The sequence below is a fragment of the Magnolia sinica genome, chromosome 15, assembly GCF_029962835.1.
Source record: "Magnolia sinica isolate HGM2019 chromosome 15, MsV1, whole genome shotgun sequence".
Classification (NCBI taxonomy): domain Eukaryota; kingdom Viridiplantae; phylum Streptophyta; class Magnoliopsida; order Magnoliales; family Magnoliaceae; genus Magnolia; species Magnolia sinica.
The window spans coordinates 53,543,589-53,559,261 of NC_080587.1; the positions used below are offsets into that span (position 1 = coordinate 53,543,589).

At 40.9% G+C, this 15,673-nt stretch overlaps 1 protein-coding gene across 1 annotated transcript; it reads left to right on the forward strand.

Annotated features, from left to right (window-relative positions):
* The first annotated feature begins 4,593 nt into the window (after window positions 1–4,593).
* LOC131227239 (uncharacterized) lies at window positions 4,594–7,579 on the forward strand. The gene is made up of 2 exons (XM_058222994.1): window positions 4,594–4,624; window positions 6,939–7,579. Exon 2 carries the CDS (start codon window positions 6,951–6,953, stop codon window positions 7,431–7,433), a length of 483 nt encoding a protein of 160 aa, XP_058078977.1. The 5' UTR covers window positions 4,594–4,624; window positions 6,939–6,950; the 3' UTR covers window positions 7,434–7,579.
* The last annotated feature ends 8,094 nt before the right edge of the window (window positions 7,580–15,673 follow it).

Below are 15,673 nucleotides of genomic sequence, written 5' to 3' on the forward strand. Positions count from 1 at the left end.
TTTTGATGGACATGCCTTTTAACTGTTTATTAACAGCCCATGCAGCCATGTCTATATGGTTTTTGATGGACATGCCTTTTAACTGTTTACTCCACATCCAATCATATCCTGTTGATATTCATATGATCCTGTTTTTACTTGAAGGATTGTGTATTCAACCCCTCATACTAAATAGTAATAATAATAATAATAAAAAATCTTCTAAATCTATCACTTACTAGATTTAGACATTGGTGCAAATCACAAAATTGTTATTAAATAAAATTCAGTAAACTGATGTGACAGGTGTAAAATCACAAAAGGTGGAAACTAACAGGTGCAAAATCACAAAATTCCTGTTTTTGCTTGGCTCATGCGGATTATTCAGACAGGTTGGATTGTGGTACATGTATGCCATGTGGAAAATTGTAGGGTGTGTGTATATATGAATGCTCATATTTCACCAGTGTATAGTTGGATTTGGTTGGTATTCTTGTTTTCTTAGTTGAGCATGCATTAGAAGAAGGTTGTAATAGACACAAAAAGAAAATTTCAATGTATAGTATCAGCCACCAGTATAAGCCCACATGCGTGTACAATAATGCTAATACACACCACCAGATGTGTCAACCTAGCTAATAGGTGCAATATCTAAACCATCCATATGGTGGTCCGGACTGAAAACTTGCATTGCTCCCTCTCTTTTTTCCTGAAGCAATGATCATTCCTTTCTCACCATAGTGCCCAAAGACTTGCAAACAAGCTTATGCGCCACCTTCTTTCCCTATACCCCCACCTTGCCAAGCTATTAGAAGTTCCTCTATCTTATTTGGAAGCATCCAATGAACCCTGAAGATTTGTAGAAACTAGGAATTTACAAGTTGCTAAAGAATTTATTTTCTGGAAACAAATTCTTTATGAGAAACTGATTGGGTGTACCTTACCATCTAAGTTCTCTTTGGCCATCTAGGAATTTATAAGTTCTCTTTTTGCCATAACCTAACCAAATCTAATTGGGTGTACGTTACCATCTAATCGCTGTCCATCTTTTTCCTAAAACAATTGATATTTATATTCTATATTCTTTGACAGAGCTTATCAAATTAAAGTTTATATCTCACAACTACTGGCCACACTTGTAACAGGTAACAGGACACTTCAACCTAACACAAGTCAGGCTCAAATCATGGGCATACATGTACTGATCCAAACTCAAACCATGGGCCTATCTGTAGACGGGACAGGGCCTCAAATTGAGATTGTTTGGAAAATTGTAAGTTTTAACCTCTGACTAATGAAAATTTATTCTTTTAATGTGTTTCATTCTTTAATTTTCATTTTATAGTCCATTTGGTTGCTTATTTGTTCCAATGCAAACCAGTAATATGCAGAATTCCACTTGTCATTTTATTTTTTGCAGATGCCAAAGTGCTTCATTGTTGTATGAATCATCAAGCATCCAGTGCTAGATGCTAATATCTTAGTTATGTCAGGTACATAAGGCACATATGTATGAGATCCAAACCATTCGTCTATTATACCTAACTGTGGATACTCCATATGTCCGAAATCATAAAAACCAAATGATCCAGAGCCATGCCATTATTTTGTAGGCTTTTCTTTTTTTGCTTTTTTTTGTTGAATGTGAGTTCTTTATGAATTGTTCCTATTCTAAGGTACTTCTGATCAATCAACCCAAATGATTGATTTCTCATGTTGTAGATTGCTGAAGCTGCATGTTGAATTCTAATCTACAAGGCTTTAGAACTTGAGCCCTCCTTCCACCAACAAATCCATCTCACCATTTGGCATTCTTGCCAGACATTGCATCAAGCCTTGTGTCACCCCATTTGCACACGAGCCATGTCCACTAGTGCAGGGTGACAGTTGCATTGTCTTAACATGTAAGTATTGGCTTTCTTTTGTGCTGCTTATTGTTTTTGTAACTTAATATCCAATTGTAATTTTTGATGCCACTCGTGCTACGAGTAGACTATATAGAGGATTTGTTTTTATTTATTTGAGACTATTTTTAATTTATTGTAATAAATATTATATTTTTTTATTACAAAGTAATATAAATTTTATTTAATATTCAATTTTAATTGTATTGCATCATTTTTTATCTTTCAAATATTAAAAATATGCAGGTTTTTCAATTGAATTATATATAATAAATAAATATTATTGGCTTACTGGGGCCTTTGAAATCTATACAATGAGTTTTAGCGGCGCTTTTTTGTGAAAAAGTATTCAGAAACAATGCTTCCACCAGCGCCTGGATACACATTTGCGGCGCTTTAGATGATTATACCGGCGCTTCTGTCAGAAATACTAACCCACCAAAGCGTCGGTAAAGGAAAATGAGCGCCGCAAAGGGGTAAAGATTACGCAGCGCTCAGAGAAGCGCCGCTAAAAGTATACTAGCGCCAGTAGAAGTTTTAGGAAAATAAAACACCGGCGCATTTATATCTTTTTGCGGCGCTTAAAAGCGCCGGTAAATATCCTTCTTCTTGTACACCTGTTACAAAGGCAGCATTTCCTACGAACGCACATATCGATAGTACACGCGCCGCGCATATATCTCAATCTAGAGGGTCTAAGCCTGCAAGGTACATCTGTTGCTCTGATAGTTGTGACAGTCCAATGAACGAGCTTTCGGAGGAATACGTACCCTCTCATCTCAGATTACGATCCATGGTTGGAAAGTTTGGATGAGTAACGTGCAATCGTGGAATAACAGAAGCAAATCCTCTCCGGCCAGTTGGGCCATGTGATCATTGTACAATCTAGTTCATGAGGTGGGCCCGACAAAGGATAGGCTATGATGGTGTATTTTTATAAAAATGATCCTAGCCATCCGTAGAATGTACTTAAATGCAGAAACGTTGAGCGGTATTATGATTCTATCCATCCTTACATAATTCCTATTCTTGGTGGGACCCACCTACTGAAGGCTCCGACGGTCCATAAAACTGGTCCTGTAGTCTGGATGGTTCTCTCTTCGTATAAAAATGATCCCTACAACTCGTAACATGGACTTGAAATGCAAAATCCGTTGACTGTAGATTGAACGGATGCGATGGTTTGTAGCAATTCATACTTCACTCATGGTCTATTCATCTTGGGACCCACCTCTAGAGGGAAACGGATTGGCTACTCCCCCTGACACCAGCCAATGGCTAGTGGTAGGTGCTATGTGGCCCCCATCATGATGTATGTGTTTCATCCATGCCGGCCATCTATCTTTACATATCATTTTATGGTATCAGTCCAAAAATGAGTTATATCTAAACGTCAAGTGGACCACATTACAGGAAACAGTGTTGAATAAGGGTCGACCATTAAAAATATTTTGGGGGCCATAAAAGTTTTGGATCAAGCTGATCTTTGTTTTTTCTCTTCATCTGGCCCTGTATGACCTAATCAACAGGTTGGATGTCAAATAAACAGTATAGTGGGCCTTAGGAGGATTTTAATGCTGGATATCCAATCACTATTGTTTTCATGTGGTGTGGTCCACCTAAGATTTATATCCCTCTCATTTTTGGGATCAAGCCATAAAATGATCCGTAAAAATGGATGAAACACATACATCATCATGGGGCCCACAGAGCACCGACCATCAGCCACAGAGCTGGTGGCAGATGGAGTAGCCAATCCGTTTCTCCTCTCGAGTGGCTCCAATGACCCATACAAATGGCCCACCTAGCGGACACTAGGAACTCACGATAGGAGTCATCTTAATACAAAATCAAGCCGTTCGATCTTCAAAGATTTTCAATATATGACTTTGTTGCTACCAATCCAGATGATAGGCCCACCTGCTAAACGGCTGGATCTTGTTCATCATTGCAACATGTTGGGTGAGCTACATCAGAAACTCGACGATTTATTTGAAACTGTACGTGCGCATGTTAACTTCCCATACAATGTTGTATGTGACTTCCCATTCTGGGCGGCGTATCACTTTTATGTCAAATCCAATCCGTGAAAAAGGTGGGACACATTATAAAGATCATCTGGAAAAAAAAAACAGGTTGTTCCATTTATCAGTATGGCTACACCGTCGAAATCAATTTACTGCCGACGATCTGACTTAGTGAATTTGTGTGGCCAACAAGAAGATTGGATTGTGCCAGTTTTTTGCTCTAGTCAATCCCATGTTATAATCCATTATTTCCACGGGTCGGATGATCCACTGAAAATGATCCATATGCAGAAAATAAAACGCTGTATATATTAAGTAGGAGGTTGTATCACTAATGTGATAATTTATTTATTAATTATGAACCATCTAAAGTTGGTGCCATGCACATCTTGGATGGATTAAGAGAAAAGCAGGCCACGTGCATGGTCGTGCATGCGCGTGAATCGTCATGCGAAGCAATAGCATTAAGTAATTTCTGTTTAAAAAGAGGAAGAAGACAAGAGCTCAATCAATGCGATTTGCTAAGTTTTGATAGCGGCCCACTAAAAATCAACGGTGGCAACTGCCATCTCACACGATCGCTGGAACATCGGGAATGACACGTGCGGGCGATGCAAAATCTCTCATGACACCATCCGCATTCATTGAATGCTCTTACACACCCCCCCCCCCCCCCCCTCTCTCTCGGAGAAGTTCGTGTTGAAGCCATCTGAGGTACTCTTTCCAACTTTTCTTGTATGGGATTTTGAATCCTTAGTGTTTTTATTTTTTTTATTTTTTTTTCGTCCCTTGAATTGTGGGCCTTCAATCAGAGATGGCCTCTGTTCAAAACTGTCCATCCAGAGGGCCTGGATGTTGTATGGTCCATTAATCATGCTGAAAGGATGATCTTAGCCATTCGATTTGTTCAGTTGAAAGTGAGCCATTGAAAATTTTCTTGTCAATGGTCCACATTCAATTGTACATGTCAACGGTCAGAATCATCTTACTGTGATCTCTCACGGTTAGCGCTCGGAGCATATACGGATTCAATCATCGGACCGTCCAAAAAGCAACATTTCCATCAGTAGAGGCCCGGCTTGTAGTGCTCGAAGCTGGGCCATGTGCTTATATGATCTGAACCGTTGGAGGTCCCATCATGAATAGGCCATGACAGAAGTCTGAGACTGAGTTTACTATGTGAAAGCTTGGGCCCACCTGTCTGAACATTTGCATGATCGAGCAACATCGTCGATGCACGCTTGTCCAAACGCTGCGATCGTCTGACATCTCAGTCCACCAACTTTTATAATTTCACGTGCGTCATTGATCAGTTCTATCTCAAGCGTCCATTTGAATGCTAACGATTTGATGATCAAGATAATCAATTTGCGTATATTTTCGACTATAGCTCATTCATGCCACTGCCTACAAAATGGACAGTTTGGATCAACGAAACTTTTGTCCACGTGGGCCCTTCCAGTGACAGATCACCACACGTGCTCTTGTAGCCGTGTTCGTCAAAAGAATCTTCCGGGTAACCCTGGTGACCAGGTCCTGCATCTTGGTTCATTGCCAAATGGTACTGTATGCTTGGATTGATGATCAGTGAATCTGGACCATCCATCTGGTAGACCCTCGAGCTGTTGTCACAGAGTTCAAAAACCACACAGATTGGACGATCTGATCCTTCACATTGATGGGATTTCCCGCTTTGGATGTGGACTGCTGATAGTTTTCAAGTTCCCATCCCATTGGAAGCGGATTGGCTGGTGTACCACACACCACCGATACAGCTGGTGGGTACGTGCTGTGCGAAGACGAACACTGATGCTCCTCGAACTCGCGAACAGTTCAAAGGAAATCAAAGTTACATGGCCACCAAAATGATGTATTTATTATATCCACACCGTTCATCCATTTGTTGAGATCATTTTAGAACATGAACCAAAAAGTGAATGATATCTAAAGCTCAACTGGAGCACACCACAAACAGCGGCAGGATAATGATTTTCATTGTTAAAACATTCGTAGGGTCCATCATAACGTTCATTTTCCATCCAATCGGACGAAGAGGGAAAAAAAAAATTCATATTGATACAAAAATTATGTGACCTCCTAAAATGTTCGTAGGGTCCACCATAACATTCATTTTCCTTTCAAATCTGTTCATAAGGTCACAAATACCTCTTTTCTTTTCTTTTCTTTTTACTCGCACACAAACCCCACACACTCAACGCTAGTGAAATTTCACCACCTATGATACTCGAACCCTTGACCCGGTGTTGAAACTCCTGGGAGTCTACCACCGGAGCAAGAGTAAGGACCCAAGGTCACAAACACCTGGATGAAGAGGAAAAATAATATCATATTGATGCAAATTTCTATGAACCCCAAATGGGTTTCAATGATAGAATTAAATCTCCCGCTTCTTTTTTTGCAGTGCGACCCACTTGATGTTTAGATCTGTATTATTTTTCGATTCAAGCATTACAAAGGGGGTCTTAGCCGTGAATTTTGGATATAACACATACCTCATGATGAGACCCACAGAACTTGCTGACGTCGACACACCAGCCAATCCGCTTCCCATCCCATTTCAATGCCTCAGATCACGAAGACAGTATTGGCTGATCGGTTGCCGACCGATCACGCTACAGCCTGCCATATGGGATGGGCCCACTTTAGATCGTTGTGGGGTCCATAGCAAAATATGGCAATTGGCTCCAAAATCACCATTGTAAATGGCCATATATAATCATCCGATCATGACGATTTTGGGTTCATGTGCAATCAACATTCGACGGTTCCTACCCATCAGCCGTTACTGATCTTAGGTGGGGCTATGTGGGACCCATACAGCATGAGCCCATACTCCGTTTCTACGGTAACTAAAAAAAAGGGTTCTTACTACCTCGCTGTATTTCCACAGAGGAGCTTTTAATACTCTGCCAGAATTTGATACTTCATAACCATGCACCGTCCATTTCTTCTCTATTTACTACCGCATTTTCATTTCTACATAACCCATCACTTACATTTTCTTCAGGTATTTGTGAAAATGGATGCAATGAAGAATATGATAGCGGATCATCCCTACATCGTTTTCTATCCTTCTACCCATTCCGTTACGTCTTTCTATCCAAAACCCAACACCCATTTTGGGAATTCCGATATTTTGAAGGTTTCAGGTGCATGCACGCTTGTTTCCGAGCTTATGGGTGGTAGCTCTTCTGAGCCTTCTGAGAGGCTTGAGATGGAGGAAATGAACGTTGTCGATGATGTATCGGAAGAAGATTTCGACTCGAAATCGAAACTTGATGAGGAGGTGTCCGAGGAATCGGACGGTGATGAGAGATGCGTGAATGAGATCTTGTATGAAGAGAGTGTGAAGACGAAGCTTGAGTTCTTGGCTGGGATGGTTGGTGTTGACTCTAGTCAACCAGCTGATGTGTTGACTGAAGTCGTTCGGGTTTTGAAAGATTTGGAGCGAGAAAGGAGGAAGTTGTCGTATGAAATTTGTAATTCAGGGGTAAAAATGTAAAGATAAAAATCTACGGATTTTCTTCCTCACTTGTGAGAATTGAGATTTGTACGTGCATCTCTTGGAGTTTGGATATGCTTCATTTCCACAAATATAGTGTTATGGTTGTTTTTATTTTAAAGAGTAAATGTGAAAATTGATCAATATTTTTACACTTGAGTAAATTGAGAAAATAAATCCACGCCGTCCATCGGTTTTTCTAGATTATTTTATGGAATAACCATAAAATTAAACCATATTCAAACCTCAAATGGACCACACCACACGAAACAGGGTGGATAATAATATCCACCGTTGAAACCTTTCTACGGTTCACTGATGTTTATTTGTCATCCAACCTGTCCATAAGTCATATAGACATCCATGAAGGAATTAAAAACACCAATATCAGCTTGTTTTAAAATTTCTGTGGCCCCCATGAATTTTTCAATGGGAGGCATTCGATTCACATTGTTTCCTACAGTTTGGTCTACTTGAGCTTTGGGTATGCTTTAATTTTGGGATCATGCACTGAAATGAACTAGTAAAATGGATGGATGGTGTGGACAAGACACATACTGTCAGGACCTGAATTCGAAAATTGGGCTCACAAAATTTTCAATCGCCGAATCCGGCGCCAACAGCCTCCGTAGTACCCCATTTTCGGCTGCCGGCACCCATACACCAGGTTCCAATCTTAGGATGCTACAAGGAAGATTTCTTATCATGATTTGATTCGTAACGAGTATAACCATAAACATAATCCACGAACAATAACCACAAGAACACCATCACAAAATCCACTATGATCGAAAACTTTGAATATAGTGCGTATGAAGGGAAATACAAGATAATGATAATAACAGAAACTCCAAAAGCTCGGTTGCACACTCCAACTGCAACAAGGCTATGGCTGCGTCCTGACGTCACCTGCACGCATCAATCGTGCATAAGCTTATAGAAAGCTTAGAGGGTGGTGTAAGTGTGTGCGTAATATATGCGTACTCAAAATACAAGGTCAGAAAAATGCGGAATCATGCTAATGAGTACATGAATGCAATCAGCCGTACCAAGGCTATGCGGTGTAAGATATGAATGCTATCGGCTATGTCAAGACCATGCGATGCGAGATGCAGTTCAAGCATGCCAATCCTTATCATATATCAGTACAATTCTTATTCTAGATAATCACCGGAGTTTAGTACACTCCAAATGGCACTGCCGCTCTTCTAGCCGCATAGTCCAAACGAGCGTAAGAAACCTCACTATCCGCCTGGCCAATAGTCTACCAATACCTATCCGGCACGTCGATAGCGAACCCATTCACTAGTTGGTCAGACTCAGCCTAGTATTGCCCCCTACTCTCAGGCAAGTAAGGTCATACCCCTTTCTAACCGACCACGACACAGTGAGAGACGCGGCCTCCTGGTATTCAGCCTTCATGCGCTCATATATCCACTCGGTTTCGACATTGGAGTCATTCTCTGGTACTATTGAGTTTAGAAATTTTCACCTAGGGACATATATGGCGCCCCGATGCTTAGTAACAATATTTTCGGTATCCTATCCTGCCATCCACGATGTGTCTGTGGAGGTCATAACCCTGATTTCGCTAGGGCATATAGTAATCATGTCATACAAATGTGAAGTGCATGAATCACACTACCAGTCATGTAACAGTCCTGCACGTACCGTGGGCTCATGAAGGGCAACTCCGCCTATCAGGAAGCCCATAAACAATCTGCTCGAAGGCATATGCTATGACCAGTCATTCCTCATATCAAGCATACATATGATGCGTATGAGCATGAATTATGGATCTATACTAAATAAGTTATGTGGTGTTGGGCTCTGTTCATAACGAAGATGGGCCTAGATGGCCTACACATTACAAGTATGAGCCTATCAATGGGCCCTAGGGAGAGTTATAATGTGGTCATTTAACCAACATTATTTTTACAATGTGGACATCAAACCATCGTTGCTCCCAAGGCATAGCCCGCTATAATTGTCAACATATATAGCATGGTGGAATCACACTACAATGAGCCTTATGTTCATCCTATTGGGCCTTGAGCCATGGGCCAATACGTCAAATGGGCCTCATACCATGGGTCTTATATATATCAAAGTGGGCCTTAGTGGGCGGGCCACAAATACATCAAGTTGGGCCTAATCACATGGGCCTTGCATACGTCATAATGGGCCTCATATCTATTAAGGCGGCCTCAACAATGGGCCTCATATAAATCAAGGTAGGCCTCAATAATGGGTCATAAATATGGTAAGTGGGCCACACCACATGGGCCACACTCAAATATAAGCGGTGATAAGGATTTCCACTATTAGAATTCCCAAGGGTCTAATGGTGGACGTTCAAACCCACTGTTTTCTATAATGTGGTCCACCTGATCCTAGATCTGTCTTATATATATATATATATATATATATATATATATATATATATATATATATATATATATATATATCCATCACAGGTCTTAGAATAATCTCCAAAATGGTTGGACGGTTTAGATGAAACATATGCATCATGGTAAGTCCCATAAGGATGGAAGGCATAGATAAATCACATACTTCACGGTGGAGGTTCACACTGATGAAAGGTGTGGACACAATACATACATAAGTGGGTCCCAAGTAGGATCCACCATAATGTTTATTTTTTTTTCACCCAACCTGGGGCCCACCGTAATGTTTACTTTTCACCCAACCTGGGGCCCACTGTAATGTTTATTTTTCATCCAAACTGTTCACAAGGTCACATGGACGTGGGGTCCACGGTAATGTTTGTTTTCCATGCAACCGGTTGATAAGGTCACACGGACCTGGATTGAGGAGGAAAAATAAATTTCATATTGATCCAAAACTTCTGACCCCAAAAAGGGGTCTCAATGGCAGACGTTCAATCCTCACTGTCCCCTATGATGTGGGCCACCTGAGCACCACATATGGCTGATTTTTGGGCGGCCCACAGCCCTAAGGGGGGCCTATCAAATGGACGGAGTGGATGCTCATCACACATCATGGTGGGGCCCACGGCTGGGACCCACGTCCCTGGTCGTCTGCCCACGCGACAGCGCAGGACGCTGCCGACGTCCTCTGTCAGCAGCAGCTGTAATGCTGCTGTTGTTTATTTTATTATTTTTTTAAAAACATGTATTTTAGAGGTTTTCATACATGGGGCCCACATCTAGGAAATCCGCCCCGCCTATTGGTCTCTATGGCTCGATATAAACCCATCAAGTCCAATATTCAATGAGTACTTTAGTGTACCGCAACATCAGGGTATATTTCAATAGTGAATATACTATTCTCCACATTATGGCCTGCCAGAAAGTCGGATTGGGCTCATAATTTAGCCCAACGCCTAAAATGATCTGGGGAACTGGATGGACGACATGGATTGAGTTCAAACATCAAGGTGGGGCCTACATGAGCAGCCCACCCAAAACTTTTAAAAAGGCTATATTTTTTTTTTGTTAACTGTTAGTACACGCCCATGTCAGTACACGCACTCCACATTAGCCACCCCTACGTCTAGCGTCCAGGGATGATGGACGGCATGGATGATCACAGGCGTCATGGTGGGTCCCACATGAACGTGGCCCACCTGTTTGGATCACCTGATGTTTGTGCTTTTCCTTCCATCCGGGCCCACCAATGGGCTAGATGGTGTAGATCAACACACCCATCAAATGGGTCCCACGAGGGTGGATGGTGCGGATAAATCACATACTTCATGACGGGGGTCTACCTAGGTGGACCACATGGCTGTATCATCAAAGAAAACAAAGAAAGAGAGAGAAAGAAAGACAAGAAGGACGGTGATAAAGGAGCCCCGCCACTATGGGCCCCACATGATACAACTCATACATCAAAATGGGTCCCACCAACAAGTGGGCCCTAAAATAAGAATTTATAGCGGATCACCCACTTCTAGGCCTTCTCCTTGGTCCCTTAGCCTCTTTAGCTCCTTGTCTACACTTTTGATAATGGTTGATGGGGTTTTGATGGTGGGGATGAGAGATGAGAGGGTGGGCTACACTTGTTGTTGTTGTTTGGGAGAGAAGAGAGGTTGGACGTGGGATGCTTGGGAGAAATTTTTTTTGAGAAATGAGGGAGAGAGAGAAGTGATGGGATGATAAGGATGGGTGATGGGTTGAGTGATGGGTTGCAAGAAAGGGATGAGTGGAGTAATTTGTTCTAAGAAAGGGATGGGTGGAGAAAGAGAGAGAGAGTTGACTTTGGGAATGGGAGAGACGGGTTACTTGTACTTGGGTATGACTTGTACTTGGCATGAGTGATTGATTGATTGATGGGACATGTTGTAGAGATTCCCTCAAAATTTGCAACGCGCGACGTTTTCTTCAAATTGAACGCAGGCCCACATCTTCTGACCCGGGTGTCGGATTAGTGCGCGAGTCGAGGGGTTAGAACCGCGGCGACGGCGCGGTCGCCATGGTAAAGGTTTCAATTCGAGCCGGCTTCAGTATGCAGGACTCGGTTTAGGATTATGCGCAAACGTCGAATACGGGTTGAGGATTGCCGGAATTCGACCCGAAGGATCGCGGAAGCCTACGGAACGGTACGGACTAGTATACGGGTCTTACACATACATGACGGTGGGCCTCACAACAGAGTTTACTCATTACACAATCTACTCGTCTCTTCTGTGAAGACTTTTTATCCATGTACCTCTAATTACAAATTTACCTTGTTAGTCTTTATTTTTATTGCATGTCTTCCAAGTTTTCCTTGTCCCTAACAATGAAACTCTCTATAGGGTAAGTGAGGTTGCATTTGGATTCCAAATATATTGCATTGTAAATAACTAAATTCATCAGAAGGGCAATGATGAGAAAAGATTGCAAATAATATGAGATAAAAGATCTTCATTAGAAAAACCCAATCTCTTTGTTAAAAATACTGCAAGGGAAGAACATGAAGTTCTATATTTGGTTATCAACTATAAACCTCTAAATAGGGTTCTTCAATCTATTAAGCATCTCTTACCTAATAAACATGACCTTCTATATAGACATTTTTGATAGTATTCTTTTTATTTTATTTTTCTAAATTTGATTTAAAGTCAGGATTTTGGACCGTGTCCATCAAACTTTCCAGAAATGGATTGCTGGCACATGTCCTCAAAAGATGGATGGTGTAGTGTTCGAATAGTTCATGTAGAATGAGCTCTATTCATCTTTATTTTGCATTTTTCAATAGTAGATTTGCTTAAACACATCCTAACATTGCAATAAGGGCTTATTTGAATGCTGGTAATTAGAATACAATAGAATCCAAATCACATGGTAAATAAAATCGACATGAATTGAAATCCTCAATTTTATTTAGGCGTGCCTATAATAGAATACCCTGGATTTCAAAATTGTGTTTGGATGCTTGTAATTGAAATGCGTTAAGTAAATTAGTTTTAATATTCTAAATTACATTTGACTTAATAATTGTAACAAGTCATTGAAATAATATATTTTGGCAAAAAGTAAGTAAATTCTTAAGCCTTAGGTGGGTAATAAAAGTGGGTTCACTTTTAAAAATCTAACCATCTGTGAAATCTGCACCCAATTCTCTACCTTTTGAGAGGATTCTAATTTATATGATTTGGGTGCATTTTATTTCACATTGATTCCAACTACCACAGTTGACCATACCAAGCAATCCTTTTGCCCATGTGCATCCATTTACCACCTATTACAAATTTTTAACATAAACCAAATGACCCCAAAGATACATTGGGACTCTAGTGGTTGGATTTGAGGTTTATTCAATTTCCCATACCTTTTATTTGGTAGGAATCTTCTTGGGGGATGCCTCAAAAAAAAACTCATATTGATTATTTCAACCCTTTGGTTCTGATAAAGGTTACATTGACTGTTCCAAGTAAAAGAGCAAAATTATCAAGAGTTGGAATAATCAATTCAGTCCTTTTAGTTCCTGATTTTCCATCATGAAAAAAAGAGACTGTTCATATAAACAGGTTGGAACATTAATGGAAGATGACCCAAATTGGAAGGCTAAGGTCCCAAGCATATTTTATTGGAATACCTTGGGATGTATTTGAGCAACCATTTTCAAGAGATATGTTGTTCTTGCTTTATTCCACCTTAAATATAATGTCTTTATTTTTCTCATTGGTGTATAAATAGGTTAGATAAATCAGTATTGCATAAATAGGTTAGATATATCGGGGTTTTAAGGCATGGTTGAATTGTAGTAATGTCTTGGGTTTGAGTGCCTATGTGGGGTGGATGTCTTGCAAAGACAGCCTTGATTATCAAAGGTGGCAATCGACCCTTTCTCTTGTCGGCTAAAAATCAAACTTGAACCGCCAATTAATAAAAATTCAAGCAATAAACCAAAATCAGTCACTAAAAGCCTATTTAGATACTACCAAATAAGTAGATTTTTTAATTCACGTAGGTTAATTTTCTTAAATAAGCTAGTTTGGTTATTAAACTCAATTAAGTAACTTTTTAAAAAAAAAATTAAAAAAAGTAACTTATTTTCAAAGGTATTTTTAAAAAAAATTGCTTTTCAACTTCCAAAAGTAACTTGCTTCCTTTATTTTCATTAGTGGCATAACAACTTAGAAAATTATTTAAGGGAACATGCCCTATGTGGCCATGAACCCATTTTAAGTTCAAGGGAGTATGATTTATGTGGCTAGAGCTGGGCATCGAGTTGAGTCAAACTGAGTTAGGGCTGACCTGACTCGATTCGATTTTGAATTAGGCTCGACCCAAACTCGACTTGACTCGATACTGAGTCTAACATGCCTGACCTGATTTGAATTCGGGTCCGGCCTGGACTAATTCAAACCGAGTTTGACCTAATCACAAGTACTAAGTCGGGTTGAGTCAACACAGAGTCGGTTCTGGTGCAACAGGTATCCATGGGCTGAAATCACAACTCAAAACCTACATTTACTTGCCATAATTGTTGCCTCTCCATCAGCTACATGGCATCTTAGATATGAAACATCGTATTTGAGTTTACACACACACACACACACACACACACACACACACACACACACACACACACACACACACGAGTCTAGTTTGTATTGAGTTGGATTTTGAGTTGAGTTACCGGGTGACTTGAACTCGACTCAGTTTGAGTTAAGATTGGACGAAGTCAACTCGATTTATATTGACTCATCCACTCGGTTCAAATCGAGTCGGACATGAACGAGTTGAACGAGTTGAGTCATCCTATGCCCCAGCTCTAAATGTGGCCATGAATCCCTTTTAAGTTCATGAGATTGGAAAATCATCCAATGAATGAGTAGATGATCTAGTGGGCTCCACATGATGATAGCCATATGGAGGTGACCCCACATAATGGACGATCCGCATCAAAGCTCTACCCCTATGATGAAGGCAACACACATTTAAGGTGGGACCCACATGATGGGCAACCTATATCAAAAGTGGGTTCCACATGATGGGCAATTAATCATGGTGGGGCCCCACATAATGGACAATCCACGTAAAAGGTTGGTCTAATGATGAGTGGTCCATATCCAAGGAGGGTCCCACATGATGTATGGCCCACAATAGAGGTAGGCCCACAAGATGGACGACCCACATCAAAGTGGGGCCCACACAATGAACGAACCACATCAAAGGTTGGCCCCGCATGATAGACGATGGATGTGAGGGTTATACCAACTAGACTTTCAGGGTAATTATTGGAAACAAATATGCTTTTTTACGTTTTGTATGATAAGTATGTTGTCAACAGAACATATTTATCTATACTTAGCTGTTGATTAAGTGTAAACCAAGATAAGCTACTTATGACATAAGTACCTTGTAACTTACATCCAAACGCCCCCCTAAACAGCTCAGATGGGCCTCTGGCCGGGTCTTGGTAGAACGGTGTCTCAAAACTTGGACCCGTCTACCCTACTTCTTAACTGGGCCTGAAATGTATGGATGACCAACCTGTTGTGCTTATGTCCCAGGGCCCACCCGGGTCTGCCTGCCTTCCTGCCACCTACACTACTCAACTTTATGTCACCTGTCATTCATCGTAGTGGCACAATTCTCTCAGCGTAGACCATCTGCTGTGGGACCCATCAGGTGAATGGTTCTGATCACTTTGAATAGTCTAGCTTTGGTGGTAGGGCGGCTACACTTTGTTCAGAGTTTGGAATTGGCCGTAACTGGGCCAATCAGTCCTGAATTGGAAAAGAAATGCCGGAAATAATGCAT